The following is a 22,843-nucleotide window of genomic DNA, read 5'->3' as shown; positions in this document are numbered from 1 at the left end:
TCCGAATTTGCCAACAGCCTTCGACAGTCAGTTCCGCGTGTAGGGGACACAGTGCAGCCCTGCCAGGGTTAACAGGGTGGAAGCTTTGCCAAGTTTGCGTATGGAGTGCAGGATGTGAGTTTAGTGGCGCTGCCTGGGACCAAGCCTCCCCTCCTTCCCTCCCCCCGTGTCAATCTCAGCCCGATCATCGCCCCAGCTCACCCACCAGGGCTGAGATAGAGAACCTCCTTCTGGACCTTACCTCCTAAGTGACTAAGTGCTTTGGCGGTGCAGAGGCAGCGCCTTCCCTCTAACAAACCCCCCTCTTTCTCTGGACTTGAGCCTCGGCTGATGAGGTCAAGTTCATTTCCATTTGGAAGGATAAACAAGACGCCGAGGGAAGTCTAAACTTCACCAGTGGCGAAGGAAAGCTCCCCCCCTCAAAAAAAAAGATGTCCACGCAAGGTTTGTACCAAGGTGGAGCTGCTGCTGGAGGTGGATGGTTAAACACTGTCTTCTTTTGCTCCTCGCCATCGGCAAAGACCATATCGAAGAGAAAGTTGCACCAGACCAGGAGCCTGGACTCGGCGATTATCCGCGGCTACGGCACGGACACGGAGCTGGGGGCGGCGGACGATTTGGATGTCCCCGGCAGCACCTGCCTGAGGTCCAGGTACGCGGCCGTGAGCAGCCCCCTGTCCCCCCGCAGCTCGGCCGAGAGCTTGGCCGCCCCCCGCTCGCTGCGGTCCAGGCACTACCCCCGCGCTCCGCTGCAAAAATCCCTCTCCACCCACTTCAGCTTCGAGCACGATCCGAGGGTGAAGAGGACGCCCGCCTGGGACCTCTCCTTCCTCGCCAAGAACCAAGCCCAGAGCCCGGGGGCCAGCAACACGCTCTTCTCTCCCAGGAAATGGCTGCAGAGGAAGCCCCACCAACCCAACAGCCAGTCCTACATGGTCTGCAGGTCAGAGGTAGGAACCACCAATTGAACTTTACTAATATACATTCCCGGGCACCCAGGAGGAGTTTATGTGAGGGATTTGATACTAATGATGAGTTGAGCGGAGACATACAGGTGAATTTGTGTATCCGAGAACTGAGAAGGAATGAACTCATTATGTCAGCGCGATTACCACCAATATCTCCAAACCACACACTGTTGCTATCAATCATGTCTGTAATATATTCAAATACAATTAGTCCTTTGAAGAATCTGCTGGTAGTTTTGTCTTTTGAAGAGCGATGTCACTCTGGGTTCAACTCCAAACGCCGGCATCAACTCCAAACAGCAGCAGAGAGTTATTCTGACCAACCGGTATATAATTACTTTTTTGTTTCACTAATTGCTTTGTAAATTATGACATTATCAGATGACCTGAAATGGACCCCATCAACAATACTGTAGCACTGTGTTAACAATGATGGACATTACCCCAGGGCCAGGATAATGGGAGTGGACATTAACCCAGGGCTAGGGTAATGGGAATGAACATTAACCCAGGGATGGCATAACAGGAGTGGACATTAACCTATGGCTGGGTTAACGGGCATGGATGTTAATCCAGGGCCACGATAACAGGAGTGGACGTTAACCCAGGGCTGGGTTAACGAGAATGCAGTAAGAAGTCTCACAACACCAGGTTAAAGTCCAACAGGTTTATTTGGTAGCAAATACCATAAGCTTTCGGAGCACTGCTCCTTCGTCAGATGGAGTGGAAATGTGCTCTCAAACAGGGCACAGAGACACAAAATCAAGTTACAGAATACTGATTAGACTGCGAATCCCTACAGCCAGCCAGGTCTTAAAGGTACAGACAATGTGGGTGGAGGGAGCACTAAACACAGGTTAAAGAGATGTGTATTGTCTCCAGACAGAACAGCTAGTGGGATTCTGCAAGTCCAGGAGGCAAGCTGTGGGGGTTACTGATAATGTGACATAAATCCAACATCCCGGTTTAGGCCGTCCTCATGTGTGCGGAACTTGGCTATCAGTTTCTGCTCAGCGACTCTGCGCTGTCGTGTGTCGTGAAGGCCGCCTTGGAGAACGCTTACCTGAAGATCCAAGGCTGAATGCCCGTGACTGCTGAAGTGCTGATTGTCGAGCGGTGTTCATTCATCCGTTGTCGTAGCGTCTGCACGGTTTCCCCAATGTACCGTGCCTCGGGACATCCTTTCCTGCAGCGTATCAGGTAGACAATGTTGGCTGAGTTGCAAGAGTAGGTACCGTGTACCTGGTGGATGGTGTTCTCACGTGAGATGATGGCATCCGTGTCGATGATCTTGCAGAGGTTGCTGTGGCAGGGTTGTGTGGTGTCGTGGTCACTGTTCTCCTGAAGGCTGGGTAGTTTGCTGCGGACAATGGTCTGTTTGAGGTTGCGTGGTTGTTTGAAGGCAAGAAGTGGGGGTGTGGGGATGGCCTTCCGCACACATGAGGACAGCCTAAACCGGGATGTTGGATTTATGTCACATTATCAGTAACCCCCACAGCTTGCCCCCTGGACTTGCAGAATCTCACTAGCTGTTCTGTCTGGAGACAATACACATCTCTTTAACCTGTGTTTAATGCTCCCTCCACCCACATTGTCTGTACCTTTAAGACCTGGCTGGCTGTAGGGATTCGCATTCTAATCAGTATTCTGTAACTTGATTTTGTGTCTCTGTGCACTATTTGAGAGCACATTTCCACTCCATCTGACGAAGGAGCAGCGCTCCGAAAGCTTATGGTATTTGCTACCAAATAAACCTGTTGGACTTTAACCTGGTGTTGTGAGACTTCTTACTGTGTTCACCCCAGTCCAACGTCGGCATCTCCACATCATTAACGAGAATGAACATTAACCCAGGGCTGAGATAACTGGAGTGGACATTAACCTAGAGCTGGGATAAAGGGAGTGGACATTAACACAGGGCCAGAATAACTGGAGTGGACATTAACCCAGGGCAGGGACAACGGGAGAGGACATTAACCCAGGGCCGTGATAATGGGAATGAACATTAACCCAGGGCTGGGTTAACAGGCGTGGAAATTAACCTAGGGCTGGGATAACGGGAGTGGATGTTAACCCAGGGCTAGGTTAACGGGAGTGGACGTTAACCCAGGGCCAGGTTAACAGGAGTGGACATTAACCCAGAGCCAGGAAAACAGGAGTGGACATTAACCTAGAGCTGGGATAACGGGAGTGGACATTGACCCAGGGCAGGGACAACGGGAGAGGACATTAACCCAGGGCTGGGATAATGAGAGTGGACGTAACCCAGGGCTGGGATAACGGGAGTGGACGTTAAGCCAGTGGACAACTGTCCTGGTGAAATTTGAACTCTTATCCCAAGAGCATTAACCTGAGCCTCTGGGTTACTCGTCCAATACCACTGAGCCACCACCTCCCCTTAATCTGTTGAAAGATGTTAAAATTGTGCCTAATTCACCTTAGCATTTGAAAGAGGGTGGTGTAGAGCAATGCAAGGCCCAGCCTCCCATCAGGGCAATACAAAGGGATGATTGGAAGCCAATTGGAGATTGCCATGAGAGACAAATAATTTTTTTCTATGAATGTCAGTCAATGGCACATGACATATTTGGAGATCAATCACTTACCAATAAGAAACCAATATATTCTTAATGCAGATGTTCATGCCAGAATGGGCTAATGAGTTGAACATGCATTTATGTGTGTGACAGCCTTTTGTACCAAAGTGTTTGGAAAGTCCTGGTGGCCGTTAGTCATTTATAAACAACAACTTAAATCTAAACTCTTCTACATGCCATATCTTATTAAATGTATTCCATAACACATCTCTACTTTCTGTTGTAAATAATTTTATGCGTCTCTTGAGTGCAACTCACAGTTTTTTATGCTGAAGCAATATGAAGCACATGGAAGGATCCAATCCAATGATTTTAGGCCATCAGTCAAAGTGAGAATCTACATTTGGGTGAAAGAGCCATGAATTAACCAATGTAAGCTCATTTGTCATAGAAAAAAAATCCAATGTAAAATCATGTCTACAACTAGTAAAAATAAATTCACATTTATGTAATGTTTGATCAGATATATTCTGATTATTTGAAGAAATTAAAAACACGTGGTTGTAGTACAATAACATTCAAATTTCCACTTTAGCCTATTTTAGTACCAGGCTGTGTTGGATTATATTGTTCTGATCCTCCTCTTTGTATGAGATTTGCAATCCAGGAGCAGCTGCTACAGTATGTCACAGAGTTTTAATATAAAGTACAGGTGATCATGAGAAATGTTCATGCTATGTTATGTCAACTGTAAAAAACACCCAATAATCCAGTTTGAGACCAACAACAACAAAAGACTTGCAGTTATATTGTGCCTTTCATAATCTCAAGATGTTCCAAAGCACATTCCAGCCAACAAATTACTTCTGGAATGTAGTCATAAAGAGGTCATGCGGCAATTAAAAATGACCAGACAACTGGTTTGTAGGTCTTGGTTGGAGGATAAATGTTGGGCAGGATACTGGAAGATACTATTGCAATGTGATCTTTTACCTCGACCTGGGGGAGCAGGTTTAATATTTCATATGAAAGTCAGCACCTTCAACACTGCAGCAATCCCTTGGTACTGTACTAGAGTGTCATCTTAGATTCTGTGCTCAAGGCTCTGGAATAGGACTTGAACCCACAACTTTCTGACAGTTGAAGCAAGAGTGCAATCAATGAGTCACATCTGATAAACTACAGATGGAAATAACTCTGATCATGATGAAGTAATCATACATCATTAAAGTTTATTGGCTTAAGTACAATACTTCCTATTATATACATTGATTTAATAAGCCTGGACTCAACTTTACAATTCATTTTTCCAAATAGAAATAGGAGCACAGTATTGCTAATGAATAAAAAAATGTTACCGAGAATCTTGTGAACAAGTAGCACTGTCTGAAACACTTTTCAACATAAATATGGGATCCTAACAGCATGCTGTAACCATGGTTTTAGCTACTTGCTTAAAACTAAAGTTGAAAAAGATGAAAAGAATCATTTTCACACAGGACACCAGACTTACAATTTAAGCTACTCAGGGTAAATGGGTTAGAGAGGCAATTAATAGAATCTGGTTTTGGGGGGATATGGGGACATGGTGGGTGTGTGAAAATGATCTGTTGAGCAAAAGCTTAATGAGCTTCTCCGGACTCTAAAAATGTTTGCCTTGAAATTACATCTTGAGGTGCCATCACACAAATACTTGATGAATGGTCTGAAATCCCTCTCTTTGTTATTTTAGTAGATGAGTGAATCCTTCTCAATTAATGAGTTAACATCTTTGCTACATATCATGGAATACTATTCTTGTATATTTCTGAAATTCTTCTGTTTTATTTAACTGTTTTATCATCCTTGCTAAGACAGACAAGGGAGAAATACCGATGGATGTCCTGCGTGAGCATGTGATAGTAAACTATGGTGATCATATGGGGCCTTTATGTTCTCTCATTTTAATCTTGAAACTTGATTGATAACTAGATTTAATTCTGTTATAAATATGTTAAAAGTAAACTATGATATCAGTATAGAGTTGCAAGCTCTCCAGGATTGTCCAGAGTGTTCAGGAATTAATTTCAAGGATAGTTACCAGCAACCCAGAAGAAAAATCACAGGAGTTGTGACTCAAAAAATTAAAATCATTTCTTTGAACACCACTCTTAGGCAGTGCCTTCCAGATCCTAAACACTCGCTGTGTAAAAAAGGTTTTCCTCATGTCTCCATTACTTCTTCTGCCAATTACCTTAATTGTCCTTCTTATTCTTGATCCTTCCATCAATGGGAGCAGATTTTTCTGTCACACCCCTCATGATATTGTGTACCCCAATCAAATCTCCTCTCAACCATATCATCTTTATGAAAAGAGTCCCAACCACTCCAATCTACTTAACTGAAGTTCCTCATCCCTCAACCATTTTGGTGAATCTTTTCTGCATGCTCTCTAAGCCTTCACATCTTTCCTAAAGTGCGGTTCCTAGAACTGGACACAATACCCCGCTTAAGGCTGAACCAGTGTTCTATATAAGTTTAACATAACCTCCTTGCTTTTTGTACTAACTCAAGGCAACTTGATGTGGCAAATAAATAACTAAATGATTTATTGATGAGAAGAAACTATTTACACAAGGGTTCAACAGCACAACTAATACAGGTCTACTCCTAACAACTCCCTGACTCCAATTGAAGCCTTCCAGCACCAGGACTGCTCACCTTTACTTCCGATTGTTCACGCTCCATTGGCCCCGGCCTGGCCACGTGGTCCGTGAAGGATCACTGCTTAAAGGGGCCATGCTACCATACTTCTTTTACTCCATGCTTCTATTTTTAAAGCCTAGAATGCTATATGCTTTATTAATTGTTCTCTCAACTAAGAGTTGTGGCAAATGGCTTTTTTTTGTACTGTGGGGAAGTGTTGGGTGGAATTTCAAGAGTGTCAATACTAGAACTCCTACTATTCTTGATGGCTTGTATATGGGCACATTTTCAAAATTTGCAGGCAACACAAAGTTTGAAAATTTGGTAAGCAATGAGAAAAATTGTAAAAATTGTCAAGAGGATGTAGGGTGGTGGAATGGGCAGACATTTGGTCGATGAAATTCAACACAGAAAACTGTGAGGTGCTACATTTTTGTGGAAAGAATTAGTCGGGACAATACATGCTAAATGGCAATTTTGAAAAAGGTGCAGCAAGAGAGAGGGTGCTTGAGAAGTGACAAGACAGCTTAACAAAGCATTTAATAAAGTGCGTGGGATAAAGTTTTAAAGTTTATTTATTAGTGTCACAAGTAAGCTTACGTTACGGGCGGCACGGTAGCACAGTGGTTAGCACTGCTGCTTCACAGCTCCAGGGTCCCGGGTTCGATTCCCGGCTCGGGTCACTGTCTGTGTGGAGTTTGCACATTCTCCTCGTGTCTGCGTGGGTTTCCTCCGGGTGCTCCGGTTTCCTCCCACAGTCCAAAGATGTGCGGGTTAGGTTGATCGGCCAGGTTAAAAAAAAAAAAATTGCCCCTTAGAGTCCTGGGATGTGTAGGTTAGAGGGATTAGCGGGTAAAATATGTGGGGGTAGGGCCTGGGTGGGATTGTGGTCGGTGCAGACTCGATGGGCCGAATGGCCTCCTTCTGCACTGTAGGATTTCTATGATTTCTATTAACACTGCAATGAAGTTACTGTGAAAATTCCCTAGTCGTCACACTCCGGCACCTGTTCGGATACACTGAGGGAGAATTTAGCACGGCTAATGCACCTAACCAGCACATCTTTTGGACGATGGGAGGAAACCGGAGCACCCAGAGGAAACTCATGCAGACACTGGGAGAACAAATAGACTTTTTGCAGAGAGACACAGATATAAAAGCCAGAAAGTTATGCCAAACTTATATAAAATATTAGTGTGGTCCCCACATGAGTATTGTCCCAATTCTGGGCATCACACTTTAGGAACGACATGAAGACTTTGGAGAGGGTACAAAAGAGATTTACTGGAATGGTTCTTGGAATGAGGGATTACAGTTTCATGCTTAGACTGGAGAAGCTGGGTTTCTTTACCTTATAAAAAAGATTAAGAGATATGAGGTGGTAAAAATTATGACGGGTTTAGATAGACTAAATAAAGAGAGCATGGGAGCGATCTTACCTGAAATTGTCAAAACTCTCCAGCTCCACTAATCAGTTTTCGCTCCTGATTTTGAGCCTTTAAGAATGGGCATGGTTTACACTGGTGAGATGGGGCTCTTAGAACCGGTTCCACTGAGATTGGAGACACCATATTTAAAGAGTGCTCTGATCGGAAATAAAAATAACCCCCCCCACCCCGCACAATCATTGCCAGCGCCCCATCAAGCCCCACCACCCACCCCCCTCGCTCCTGCCATCATCATAGCATCAACCACAGTCACCCTGCCCCCATGATCATCCCTGGCATTCCCATTGCCTTCAGTGTCTACTCCACAGCCAACACAAATAGTAGAGTCCTCACACTTGATGCTCCCTGAGGCCCTGGCACAGGTTGGCACTGCCAACCTCAATCTGACCATGCCAAACTGTGCCAGGGCAGTGCCTGGCCATGTACCTCTCTCCTGGAGTGCTATACTAACCTTTGTGCCCCTGGAGGGATCTCCTTGACAGGTTTACGTTTGGATAACCCTATCGAGAACTTCATCTATGTCATGTCAGTGAGGCATATTGGTACAGTGGTTAGGACTGCTGCTTCCCAGTGCCAGGGATCCAGGTTCAATTCTGCCCTCGGGTGACTGGAGTTTGCATGTTCTCTCCATGTCTGCATGGGTTTCCTCCAGGTGCTCCGGTTTCCTCCCACACTCCAAAGAGTACAGGTTAGGTGGATTGACCATAGTAAATTGCCCCTTGGTGTCCCAAGATGTGAGGTTAGGGGGATTAGAAGGGTAAGTACATGGGGTTACGGGGATAGGGTCTATGATGCTCTGTTGGAGAGCATGTGCACACTCGATGGCCTACTTCTGCACTGCAGGGATTCTATGAAAATTTAGTGATGGGGAATAATTTGGAGAGCGAGGGGGGTGGTTAAACACATGCAAATTTATTTAAATCTATTGAAATTAGGTTCTCTCCCATTATGAGAGTGAACCTGACAGCATGGCCGGCGGGGAGATGGGGGGTGGAATGGCGATCTTGCCTGCAAGAATTGCAATTTCCAGTTTTCGCCGGATTTTGAGCCTCGTCTGGTGATCTTGCACATGGAGAGTCTGGGTTCAAGATCCTGCCCTATGTTTCTAATGACCGAAGGGTTGATAACTTGAGAGCACAGATTTAAAGTGATTGGCAAAAGTATCAATGGTAACATAAGAGAAAATATCTTTATGTAACAAGCAGTTCAGTTCTGGAATGTACTGCCTGACGGAGTGGTGGTTACAGCTTCAATAGTGACCTTCCAAAAGGAATTAAATAAATACTTGAAGGAGATATGAATGCAGAGGTATAGAGAAAGGACAGGAGACTGGGGCCACATGGGTGGCATGATGGCACAGTGGTTTGCACTGCTGCCTCACAGCGCCAGGGACCCAGGTTCAATTCCGGGCTTGGGTCACTGTCTGTATAGAATCTACACATTCTGTCCGTGCCTGCGTGGGTTTCCTCTGGGGGCTCCGGTTTCCTCCCGCAGTCTGAAAGATGTGCTGGTTAGGTGCATTGGCCATGCTAAATTCTCCTGCAGTATACCCGAACGGAATGTGGCGACTAGGGGATTTTCACAGTAACTTCATTGCAGTGTTAATGTAAGCCTACTTGTGACCCTAATAAATAAACTTTAAACAAACACAACATTGCTCTTCGAAAGAGCCAGTGCATACTCAATGAGCCAAAAGGCCTCCAATTGTGCTGTAATGTTCTATGATTAGTTATAAAAGTATCGGACATGAGGGAAAAATTGATGTTTGCCTTTGAATGAAGAATCTGTTTTCCTATTAGTTTAGGAAGCTGGTGCACTGCAGCTATGGGCATGTGGGCAACCAGTGGCAGAGTTGTGGGGGGTTGTGTGGTTGAACACAGGTGGTGATATGATGACATCTCCTGAAAGATGTCCCAGCAAAGGTGAAAATCCTAAATCAACAGGAAATCAAATGAGTATCTGCAGAGAACTGTGACGGTGGTTTCGATCGTGCACTATGTTACAGAGCTCAATACCCCACCAATTAATGGTAAGTTTGGATAGCACGGAGGGAATCACTGAAAGCAATTGTGGTGGAAAATGTCATTCTTTATATTTACCACAAGCACTGCAGACTTCTTGCAATGATTAATTCATCTTTTAAGTCTAAATATTAATGCATGAAGGGTTGTAATGTGGAATGTTGTTGCCTATGTAATAGGGGGGTTCCTCAGTGCAGCTGACCCATATCGTATCTAACGTTGATGCGGTCATAGAACTGTAACACAGAAGGAGGCTACTGTTTCCACCACTCTTACAGGCAATGCATTACAGCTCACAACAACACACTACTTAAAAAAATCTCTTCACTTTTCCTTTGATTCTTTTACAAGTTATATTAAATTTGTGTCCTCTGGTTACTGAGCCTCCTGGTTGTTCATGATATTCAGGGAGGCAGTGGCGTAGTCACTGGACTAGTAATCCAGAGACTTATGGTAATACTTTGGGCACCCAGGTTTGAATCCCACTGTGGCAGATGGTGAAATCTGAATTCAATAGAAATCTGCAATTAAAAGTCTAATGATGACCACCAAGCCATTGTTGATTGTCATAATTCATTGACCAATGTCCTTTAGGGAAGGAAATCTGTTGCCCTTATTTGGTCTGGCCTACATGTGACTCCAGATTCACAGCAATGTGGTTGACTCTTAAAAGAGATGGGCAATAAATGCTGACCCAGCCAGGGACGCCAACATCCCACCATGAACATATTAAAGAAAAATAGATTCCATTTCCCATCATTGAAATGCTAAAAGCAAAAAGATTCAAACAAAAAGAAATTGAAGTTATTGAAAAAGTCACCCTAAAATTTCTGAAGTAATCATGTGATTACTCAACAGCTTTCATCGATACAATTGTGTTTTATCAGTTTTCAACATTATTCCCACTACTATGTTTTCAATGTTACAATAATATTAAAGATGTACTTTCGCAATAGGCATACATGAGAAATGGTCAAATTTAAATACTTTTACTTTTGCAGATGTCATAATGCAATTGTTATGAAACTTGTCTAATCAAATCCAGGGGCTGTGGCTGGAAATCCCATCACCGTAGATTGAGAATTTGACTTCAGTTTGAAAAGAAAATCTGGAAATAGAAAGATGGTATCAGTAAAAGTGATCATGAAATTGTTGAATTGTGCAACAGTAACTATACGTCAAAAGCACTTCATGTAAAGCTTTTGGAATGTCCTATGTGTGAAAGGTGTTGTATAAATGCAAGCTTGAAAAAAAACTTAACTGGAAGGAAGCCTTCATCTTTACCGAGTCTGGCCTCTATGTGACATCAGTCCCACACCACACCCATGTGGCTGACTCATATTTACCCTCTGATGTGGTCCAAAAAGGCACTCAGTTGTACCTAAAGGGCAACTAGGGATGGGCAATAACTGCTGATCTTGTCAGCAACATTTACATCTCATAAAATGATGTGAAGAATAAAATAAATTACAACATTCAAAGCTGATCACATGGTTAAGTTTCTCTTCAGATGTCTCAGCCCTTGTCAACATTGATATACTTCAACAGTTCAGCTGCTGAACCAGATGTCTTCAGCCAGAAAGTAAACAAAACACAACTGAATGTGTATTTTCACTGATGAGTAGCACGGAAGAGACGGCAAGAGAACAACTGTGAATTAATTCTCGCCCACTGACCAATAACAGGAGGACAATAGTGCATTTAGGGACCAAATGCAAAGAAAAATAGCATCTCGGCCCATGCAGGGTGTCTTTGAAATTAATTCTTGGGCTTTCAACATGAGTAGTAAATTTCAGCATGTAGCTCTTTATTGCCTGCTTCACTGAAAGTATTGACTGAGCAAAGATTTTCTCCATGTTTTATGTTACAAAGGCTACATCTGTACTTCGGAAGGTTGTTTCTAACTTCTGTGCAGAAAGAGGAACCTGTCCACCATTGTGTTTATCAAAACCACAACATTGGGTGTAAAGCCTGTAGAATTGTTTTAAAGTGCTATTTTATCTGTAGGACTGGCAACAGACTGTGATTGAATGGACTGCAATTATTCCTTCATCCCAAAATTCTGCATTGGGCAGTAGTCTGCTTTTTACCTGAGGCTAGGAATCCTTCAGCAATCCATTAATATCCTTAGCCAAAAAAAAAACAAGATTACACAGTCTTATAGTGCATTATAGAGTTAAATCCCAAGCTAAATTATTATACAGCATTATTCAACCCATTGGCCACACACTAATGCTTAGTTTATTTCAAAATTAGATTTGAAGCTTCTTGATTAAACTTCCTTTGTCCATTCTTCATTAATGCTGGGTCAAAATCCTGTAATAACTAACAGTGTTGTGGGAACAACTTGAGCACATGAGCTGCGACGGTTCAAGAAAAGACCTACAACCAACATCTCAGGGCAATTAGGATTGGGTGATAAACATCAGCCTTTCTAGCAATACCCACATCCTGAAAAGGAGAAAAAATATTGGGATAGAAATCTGTCTTGAGAATTCTCACGAAACCGGTAGAACTGAATCAGCAGCTCATTCTATACTCATCCCAATTTTCTTTTCCATTGATGCTATCACCCATTTTTTGCTTCTGGCCAAGACCAATTTCTTCTCTATTGTATAACAGTACATCAGAAAATCTTTTGTAAGAGTATAGCAATTTTCATTAAAAATTTGACCAATATCCATCTAATTTATCTTCTATCATACTGGTAGTAGCATAATACAACCTTATTGGAGTTATTCAGTAATCATAGCTATCAGACTCTATCAATTAGACTACAACATATCCAGAGATGAGGTGAAAAATATCCTGCTGGTAGAAAGCTTTTGGAACTATGGGTCTAAGTCACCTCTTCTTTCCAAGCATACTCTATTAATCATTTGTCATGGTAAATTCAAATGTGCTGGATTCCCAGAATCCTCTAATTAAAAATATACATTTTTCTCCAGTTTAATTGTGTTTTAAACAGTTTTTTAAAAAATTATTACATCATTGGCTGGGCCAGCATTTATTGCCCATTTAAGACCTGGAGTCACATGTAGGCAAAACTAGGTAAGGGTGACAGCTTTCCATCCAGAAAGGACATTAGTGAACCAAATTGATTTTTATGACAATTGTTTCATGGTCATCATTAGACTTTTAATTCCAGATTTTATTGAATTCAAATTTCACCATCTGCCACAGTGGGATTTGAACACAGGTCCCCAGCTCTTGCCCTGGGTCTCTCGATTAATAGTCCAGTGACAATATCACTACACCACCACCACCTTCCCTCAGTTGATCTGATATTTAATTGGCTTTCTTTTAACTTTTCCCATGTAAGCCACTTACAGGTTTCCCTGAGCTTTTGGGCAATATGGTGGCACAGTGGTTAGCACTGCTGCCTCACAGTACCAGGGACTCAGGTTCCATTCCAGCATTGGGGGTGACTGTGTGGAATTTGCACATTCTCCCTGTACCTGTGTGGGTTTCCTCTGGGCGCTCCTATTTCCTCCCACAGTGCAAAGATTCACGGGTTAGGGGGATTAGTGGGATAAATGCATGAGGTAACAGGAATAGAGTGAGGGGTGGGACTGAAAAAGATGCTCTGTTGGAGAGTCGGTGCAGACTCGAGGGGCTGAATGGCCTCCTTCTGCACTGTAGTGATTCTATGATTGTTCAGTCTTCATAGCATACCAGTAGAATCTCAGGGATTTATAGGCATTCATTCAACTTTTGTACAGATGAACATATGAATTAGGAGCAGGAGTAGGCCACTAAGCCCCATCAGCCTGCTCCGACATGCAATAAGATCATGGCTGATCTGATTGTAACTTCAACCCTACATTCGTGTTGACCCTGATAACTTTTCACCCCCTTGTTAATCAAGAATCCTTTTGAATATTTATGATTAATTCTTGTACATGACTGTTAGCTCTAATTGGATTATTTTCTTGGAAACAGCTTTAACTCCACTTTCCTGCTTCCTATATCCCTTGATGTCCAGAGCGATTAAAAATCTAACTCATGTAGATGGAATTTCCAAAGTTCTCTGGGATAGATTCCAAAGATTCATAACTCTTTGAGGGAACTTGCAGGTAGCACTTTACCAATGCTGCCCCCATCATTTTAGGTGGTACAGATTGCAGGTTTGGAAAGTACTGTTGAAGGAGGGTTGGTGAGATGTTCCATTGCAAATTGTAGATGGTATATACTGCTGCCACTATACGTGGTAGAGGAAATGAATATTTAAAGTGGTATATGGGGTGCTAATCAAACTGGCTGCATTGTCCTAGATGGTGTCAAGTGTTAGAGCTGCAGTCATCCAGGCGAGTAGAGAGTATTTCATCACACTCCTGACTTGTGCTTGGCAGATGCTGGACAGCCTTTGGGGATGATGTGGCGATGCCGGCGTTGGACTGGGGTAAACACAGTAAGAGTTTTAACAACACCAGGTTAAAATCCAACAGGTTTATTTGGTAGCAAAGCTAATGGCATTTGCTACCAAATAAACCTGCTGGACTTTAACCTGGTGTTGTTAAAAGCCTTTGGGGAGTCAGGAGGTGAGTTACTTGCCCCAGAATTTCGAGCCTCTGAAGTGCTCTTGTACCCACAGTATTTATATAACTGGTCCAGTTCAGTTTCTGGTCAATAGTAACCCCCAAGATGTTGATGGTATGGAATTCAGTGATCATAATGAAAGTCGTGGGGAGGTGGTTAGATCCTCTCTAAGTGGAGATGGTCACTGTCTGGGGCACTAATGTGAATAAATGTTACTTGCCACTTGTGGTGAACCATCGTTGGTTCCCACCAGGTAGTACTGAGCCAGGGTCTGGCCAGTACTATGAGTCTGTATATATGTTACTGTTGGGGTTAGGGTTGGGCTGTTCTACATGTTACTGTTGGGGTTAGGGTTGGGCTGTTCTACCTGTAATATGGTTATTATGGTACATCCCAGTTGGGCTCCGCCTCCTGGGAGAGGTATAAAGGTCACTGCTCTGTCTGGGACCCTTCAGTCTGGGATCGTGTATTATATATGGTAGCTCTATTGTAGTAGTCAATAAAAGCCTTTATTTCCTCGAGCATCTCGAGCCTTGTGAGTTATATCGCGCATCAATTTTATTGACTACTAATTGAACTCTCGTCGTTGAAAAAAAAAGAAAACGATACAGAGAGCATGGAGCAAATGCTTAAACCCGAACGTCTTACGCTGGACCCACGTGCGGCGGGCGCCTCCAACACCTTCGACCACTGGTTGAAATGTTTTCAGGATTACCTCGAAGCCTCCGCAGCGGTCACCACAGACGACGACAGACTACGGGTCCTCCACGCGAGGGTAAGCGACGCTGTATATTTAGCGATCCGTGCGGCCACCGACTACAAAGAGGCCCTCGAGCTTCTTAAGAAGCGCTATATTAAACCGCCAAACGAGATGCATGCTCGATATCTCTTAGCCACTCGACGACGGCAGCCCGGCGAAACGACGGAACAGTACGCGTGCGAGCTCCTACAGCTAGCCAGGGGCTGTAACTGCAAAGCAGTGTCGGCAGACCAGAACATGAACGACCTCGCTCGAGATGCGTTTGTGGCGGGAATCGGATCGTCTTATATCCGACTTCGGCTGTTGGAGCAAGGTAATCTCGATCTCACTAAGTCTATAGAGCTAGCGGATACGCTAGAAACGGCCTCCAAAAGCCTGGCGATGTATCCCGACGACCACGTGGAGACAGCGTGGCAGGGGCAGTCACAGACCCCACTTCATCCGGCGGGACTGAAAAGCTGCGTGATGGCGTGCCCACCCTCAGGCCTGACGACGGCGGCAGCTCCAGGCGGCCCGCGGTGTTACTTCTGTGGGGGAATGAAGCACACTCGGCGCGATGTCCCGCTAAAGCGGTGTTGTGCTCCGCCTGCGGCAAGAAGGGGCATTATTCGAAGGTATAGAACATATAGAACATAGAACAGTACAGCACAGAACAGGCCCTTCGGCCCACGATGTTGTGCCGAGCTTTATCTGAAACCAAGATCAAGCTATCCCACTCCCTATCATCCTGGTGTGCTCCATGTGCCTATCCAATAACCGCTTAAATGTTTCTAAAGTGTCTGACTCCACTATCACTGCAGGCAGTCCATTCCATACCCCAACCACTCTCTGCGTAAAGAACCTACCTCTGATATCCGTCCTGTATCTCCCACCACGAACCCTATAGTTATGCCCCCTTGTAATAGCTCCATCCACCCGAGGAAATAGTCTTTGAACGTTCACTCTATCTATCCCCTTCATCATTTTATACACCTCTATTAAGTCTCCCCTCAGCCTCCTCCGCTCCAGAGAGAACAGCCCTAGCTCCCTCAACCTTTCCTCATATGACCTACCCTCCAAACCAGGCAGCATCCTGGTAAATCTCCTCTGCACTCTTTCCAGCGCTTCCACATCCTTCTTATAGTGAGGTGACCAGAACTGCACACAATATTCCAAATGTGGTCTCACCAAGGTCCTGTACAGTTGCAGCATAACCCCACGGCTCTTAAACTCCAACCCCCTGTTAATAAAAGCTAACACACTATAGGCCTTCTTCACAGCTCTATCCACTTGACTGGCAACCTTTAGAGATCTGTGGATATGGACCCCAAGATCTCTCTGTTCCTCCACAGTCTTCAGAACCCTACCTTTGACCCTGTAATCCACATTTAAATTTGTCCTACCAAAATGAATCACCTCACATTTATCAGGGTTAAACTCCATTTGCCATTTTTCAGCCCAGCTTTGCATCCTATCTATGTCTCTTTGCAGCCTACAACAGCCCTCCACCTCATCCACTACTCCACCAATCTTGGTGTCATCAGCAAATTTACTGATCCACCCTTCAGCCCCCTCCTCTAAGTCATTAATAAAAATCACAAAGAGCAGAGGACCAAGCACTGATCCCTGCGGCACACCGCTAGCAACCTGCCTCCAATCAGAAAATTTTCCATCGACCACCACCCTCTGTCTTCGGTCAGACAGCCAGTTACCTATCCAATCGGCCAACTTTCCCTCTATCCCACACCTCCTCACTTTCATCATAAGCCGACCATGGGGGACCTTATCAAACGCCTTACTAAAATCCATGTATATGACATCAACTGCCCTACCTTCATCAACACACTTAGTTACCTCCTCAAAAAATTCTATCAGATTTGTGAGGCACGACTTGCCCTTCACGAATCCGTGCTGACTATCTCGGATTAATCCGCATCTTTCTAAATGGTCGTAAATCCCATCCCTAAGGACCCTTTCCATCAATTTACCAACCACCGAAGTAAGACTAACCGGTCTATAATTACCAGGGTCATTTCTATTCCCTTTCTTAAACAGAGGAACAACATTCGCCATTCTCCAGTCCTCTGGCACCATCCCCATGGACAGCGAGGACCCAAAGATCAAAGCCAAAGGCTCTGCAATCTCATCCCTTGCCTCCCACAGAATCCTAGGATACATTTAATCAGGTCCAGGGGACTTATCGACCTTCAGTTTATTCAAAACTGCCAAGACATCCTCCCTCCGAACATCTATTTCCTCCAGCCTATTAGCCTGTAACACCTTCTCTTCCTCAAAAACATGGCCCCTCTCCTTGGTGAACACTGAAGAAAAGTATTCATTCATCACCTCGCCTATCTTTACTGACTCCATACACAAGTTCCCACTACTGTCCTTGACCGGCCCTAACCTCACCCTGCTCATTCTTTTATTCCTCACATAAGAGTAAAAAGCCTTGGGGTTTTCCTTGATCCGACCCGCCAAGGACTTCTCATGTCCCCTCCTCGCTCTCCTAAGCCCCTTTTTCAGCTCATTCCTTGCTAACTTGTAACCCTCAATCGAGCCATCTGAACCTTGTTTCCTCATCCCTACATAAGCTTCCCTCTTCCTTTTCACAAGACATTCCACCTCTTTTGTGAACCATGGTTCCCTCACTCGGCCATTTCCTCCCTGCCTGACAGGAACATACCTATCAAGGACATCCAGTATTTGTTCCTTGAAAAAGTTCCACTTTTCATTAGTTCCTTTCTCTGACAGTTTCTGTTCCCAACTTATGCCCCCTAATTCTTGCCTAATCGCATCATAATTACCTCTCCCCCAATTGTAAACCTTGCCCTGCTGTATGGCCCTATCCCTCTCCATTGCAATAACAAAAGACACCGAATTGTGGTCACTATCTCCAAATTGCTCTCCCACAACCAAATCTAACACTTGGCCCGGTTCATTTCCCAGTACCAAATCCAATGTGGCCTCACCTCTAGTCGGCCCATCCACATATTGTGTCAGGAAACCCTCCCGCACACACTGCACAAAAACTGCCCCATCCAAACTATTTGACCTACAAAGGTTCCAATCAATATTTGGAAAGTTAAAGTCCCCCATGACAATTACCCTGTGACCCCCACACATATCCATAATCTGCTTAGCAATTTCTTCCTCCACATCTCTATTACTATTTGGGGGCCTATAGTAAACTCCTAGCAACGTGACCGCTCCTTTCTTATTTCTAACTTCAGCCCATATTACCTCAGTGTGCAGATCCCCCACGAAGTGCCTTTCCGCAGCCGTTAAACTATCCTTGATTAACAATGCCACTCCTCCACCTCTTTTACCAGCTTCCCTACACTTAGTGAAACATCTATACCCCGGAACGTCCAACAACCATTCCTGTCCTTGTTCTACCCACGTCTCCGTAATGGCCACAACATCGTAGTCCCAAGTACCAATCCACGCCCCAAGTTCATCTACCTTGTTCCGGATGCTCCTTGCATTGAAGTAGACACACTTCAACCCACCTTCCTGTCTACCAGTACCCACCCTTGACCCTGATACCTTCCCCAATACCTCACCACCCTCACTGACTTCTGGACTACAACTCCCTTTCCCACTCCCCTGACAAATTAGTTTAAACCCCCCTGAAGAGCCGTAACAAATTTCCCTCCGAGGATATTGGTGCCCCTCTGGTTCAGGTGCACCCCGTCCTGTTTGTACAGGTCCCACCTTCCCCAGAACGTGTTCCAATTATCCACGTATCTGAAACCCTCCCTCCTCCACCATCCCTGCAACCACATATTTAACTGCACTCTCTCCCTGTTCCTCAACTCGCTATCACGTGGTACCGGCAACGTACCAGAGATGACCACATGTTTCGTCTTGGCTCTCAGCTTCCAGCCCAGCTCCAGAAATTCCTGCTTTAAATCCCCGTCCCTTCTCTTACCTATGTCATTGGTACCAATGTGCACCACGACTTGTGACTGTTTCCCCTCCCCCTTCAGAATCTGGAAAACACGGTCTGAGACATCACGGACCTTGGCATCCGGTAGGCAACATACCATCCGTGAGTCCCTTTTGCTGCCACAGAACCTCCTATCTATCCCTCTAACTAACGAGTCCCCAATAACTATCGCCCTCCCGCTCTCCCCCTTTCCCTCCCGAGCCACAGAGACGGACACAGTGCTGGAGATCCTCTCACTGCGGCTCCCCACTGGTATGTCATCCCCCTCAACCGTATCCAAAGCGGAATACTTGTTGCTAAGGGGAACGACCACCGGGGATCCCTGCACGGACTGCTTCCTCCCAGCCCCTCTCACCGTCACCCATCTGTTTTCAATCCTCGGAGTAACTGTATTCCTAAAGCTTGTGTCTATGGCCATCTCTGCGTCCCTGATGATCCTAAGTTCATCCAACTCCAGCTCCAGTTCCCTAACACGGTTTTGGAGGAGCTGCAGATAGGTGCACTTCCCACAGGTGTAATCAGTAGGGACACTGTCGTCGTCCCTCACCTCAAACATAGTGCAAGAGGAACATAGCACTGCCTGCACACCCATCCCCTCTAGATACCTTGCCAGTACCAGGTAGAAAGTGCAAAAATGAATTCAACTCACCCCTGCTCGCCCTTTCAGCCTAAGCCCTGTGAGCCAAAGTCTTATAGCTCACACTCTGCTTCCCACACACTCCACTGCCCGCTCCCGACGCTGCCCGCTGTATACTGCAGCCTACCTTTTATACTTCACGCGCTTAAAAAACCCTTCCCAGACTCCTTTGCTGCCCACTTCTAGTTTTCACTTTAAACTTGAAAAACTGCTGTTAAAGTAAAGGCCAAAAAAATACACACGCTAGCTGACTAATTAAATAAATAAAGAATTCAATTAATCTCTCACCAGCACTGCTGCTTTCAATCACCCCTCTCAGCTTGCTCCAGTGGATCAATGTATGTCGACCAAACTTACATCCAGGAACAGCAGTGCGGCGTGTGACTCCCCGGAGCCGGGTTCCTCGTCGTCGGCATCGTCAAGGGTTTCTTCCACGTGCGAGGCCAGGACGTCGCCATTCCAGACGACGGAGTCACAAGAGACGCGCGACCACCAGGGGTCGCTGATTTTGGCGCCATCGCCCACGTGCGACCTATGGGAGCAGCCATTTTGGTCGGCACCGACCGCGAATGACCAGCAGGGGTCGCCATCGTCCATCTCAGCTGCCTGCAGTGTCGCTCACGAACCAACGGTGGCGTCGATCATCCTGGACCAGGCAAAGCCTCACAGACTCGACAAGTCCATGATGGACATACAGGTAAACAAACGCACGATTTATTGTCTGTTTGACAGCGGGAGCACGGAGAGCTTTTTTCACCCAGACGCCGTGAAGCGGTGTGGCCTCCAGATCCAGCCTGTCAAGCAGACAATTTCGATGGCGTCAAGGTCCCGGTCTGTCACCGTGCTAGGGAGTTGCGTGGTAAATCTAACGGTGCAGGGCACGGTTTACGAGAGCTTCAAGCTCCTGGTGTTACCGCACCTTTGCGCGCCAATACTCCTCGGACTAAATTTCATGGTCCACTTGAAGAGTGTAACCCTACAGTACGGTGGGCCACTCCCTCCGCTTTCAGTGGGAGAACAGCAGCCTCCAAATTGCCCAACGCGCTCCACCTGTAGCCTCTCGACGCTTAAGATTACCACACCCTCCTTATTCCAGAATCTCGTGCCAGGCTGCAAGCCCATCGTGACTAAGAATATGCGTTACAGCGCTGAGGATCAGATCTTCATTCGATCTGAAGTTCAGCGGCTCCTCAAGGAAGGGATCATACAACCTAGCGCTAGTCCTTGGAGAGCGCAGGTCGTGGTGGTCAAGAGTGGGAACAAACTCCGGATGGTCATTGACTATAGTCAGACCATTAACAGATACACGCAGCTGGATGCGTATCCCCTCCCGCGCATTTCTGACATGGTCAACCAGATTGCGCAGTACTGGGTGTTCTCCACCATCGACCTAAAGTCTGCCTACCACCAGCTCCCCATTCGCCCAGAGGACCGACAATACACGGCTTTTGAGGCGGATGGTCGCTTGTACCATTTTCTAAGGTTCCTTTTGGTGTCACCAATGGGGTCTCGGTCTTCCAGCGTGCTATGGACCGAATGGTGGACCAGAACGGACTGCGGGCTACCTTCCCGTACCTGGATAACGTCACCATCTGCGGCCATGACCAGCAGGACCATGATACCAACCTTCTTAGATTCCTACGCACTGCATCTCGCCTGAATCTGACCTACAACAGGGAGAAGTGTGTATTTCGCACACGCCGCCTAGCTATCCTCGGTACGTGGTGGAAAACGGGGTCATTGGCCCTGATCCAGACTGTATGCGTCCCCTCCTCGTACTTCCCCTGCCCACTAGCGTAAAAGCACTGAGAAGATGCTTAGGCTTCTTCTCTTACTACGCACAGTGGGTTCCCAATTACGCGGACAAAGCCCGTCCGCTCATCAAGTCTACCTCTTTTCCCCTAGCACCAGAGGCTCGTTTGGCCTTTGAAAAACTAAAAGCTGACATCGCGAAAGCCACGATGCACGCTGTCGATGAGTCCATCCCCTTCCAGGTGGAGAGCGATGCATCTGATTTCGCCCTGGCCGCCACACTTAAACAGGCGGGCAGGCCCGTCGCCTTTTTCTCTCGCACCCTCCAAGGCCCCGAAATTCGACATTCAGCGGTGGAAAAGGAGGCCCAGGCCATTGTGGAGGCCATCCGGCATTGGCACCATTACTTGGCGGGAAAACGGTTCACCCTGCACATGGACCAGCAGTCCATGGCGTTCATGTTCAACAACCCGTTACGGGGTAAGATCAAGAACGATAAGATCTTGAGGTGGAGAATCGAACTCTCCACCTATAATTACGACATCATGTATCGTCCAGGGAAACTCAACGAGCTCTCGGATGCCCTGTCGCGTGGAACATGCGCCAGTATGCAGGAGAATCGATTGCAGGCTCTCCACAATGACCTCTGCCATCCAGGGGTCACTCGGCTCTACCACTTCGTAAAAACCCGGAATCTACCCTACTCGGTGGAGGACGTCAGGTCCATAACTAGAAGCTGCCGGGTATGCGCGGAATGCAAACCGCACTTTTACCGACCTGACAGGGCACAACTCGTTAAGGCCACTCATCCCTTCGAAAGACTGAGTGTGGATTTTAAGGGCCCCCTTCCCTCGACAGATCGGAATGTATACTTCCTCAATGTGGTTGATGAATACTCACGATTCCCTTTTGTCATTCCCTGTTCTGATACGACCGCTGCCACGGTTATCAAGGCATTTCGTGATCTTTTCACCCTGTTCGGGTACCCCTGTTACATCCACAGCGATAGGGGCTTGTCGTTCATGAGCGATGACTTGAGGCAATACCTGCTCTCATACGGGATTGCCTCTAGTAGAACCACGAGCTACAACCCTAGGGGTAACGGACAGGTGGAACGTGAGAATGCTACAGTCTGGAAGGCTGTCTTACTGGCGTTGAAGTCAAAAAGCCTTCCAGTCTCCCGTTGGCAAGAGGTGCTCCCTGATGCACTCCACTCCATACGCTCACTCCTGTGTACGGCAACCAACGCTACTCCCCATGAGAGACTGTTTTCATTCACTCGGAAGTCTTCCTCTGGGACCTCATTACCGTCTTGGTTGACGTACTCAGGACCTGTCCTCCTGCGGCGACATGTTAGGACCCGCAAGTCCAACCCTTTGGTTGAACAGGTCCATCTCCTCCACGCCAACCCTCAGTATGCCTATGTGGCATACCCTGACGGGCGAGAGGACACGGTCTCGATTCGAGACCTGGCGCCAGCAGGGGGCTTGGAAACCCCTGTCGCTCCCATACCTCCTGTTAGAGACCCCCCAACTATTGTTTCCCCTCCTGACACAGCGCGGGCA

General features: G+C 46.1%; 1 protein-coding gene across 1 annotated transcript in view; it reads left to right on the top strand.

Annotated features, from left to right (window-relative positions):
• Nucleotides 1–239: 239 nt before the first annotated feature.
• LOC144506361 (rho GTPase-activating protein 6-like) overlaps nucleotides 240–22,843 on the top strand; it is a 725,901-nt gene continuing 703,297 nt past the window's right edge. The window contains exon 1 of the mRNA XM_078232372.1: nucleotides 240–950. Within this exon, the coding sequence (XP_078088498.1) occupies nucleotides 432–950 (519 nt within the window). The 5' untranslated portion in view covers nucleotides 240–431. The remainder of the gene's footprint in view (nucleotides 951–22,843) is intronic.

This window comes from Mustelus asterias, chromosome 17 (assembly GCF_964213995.1).
Source record: "Mustelus asterias chromosome 17, sMusAst1.hap1.1, whole genome shotgun sequence".
NCBI classification, from domain to species: Eukaryota; Metazoa; Chordata; class Chondrichthyes; order Carcharhiniformes; family Triakidae; genus Mustelus; species Mustelus asterias.
This window is presented reverse-complemented; position numbering and strand designations above follow the sequence as displayed.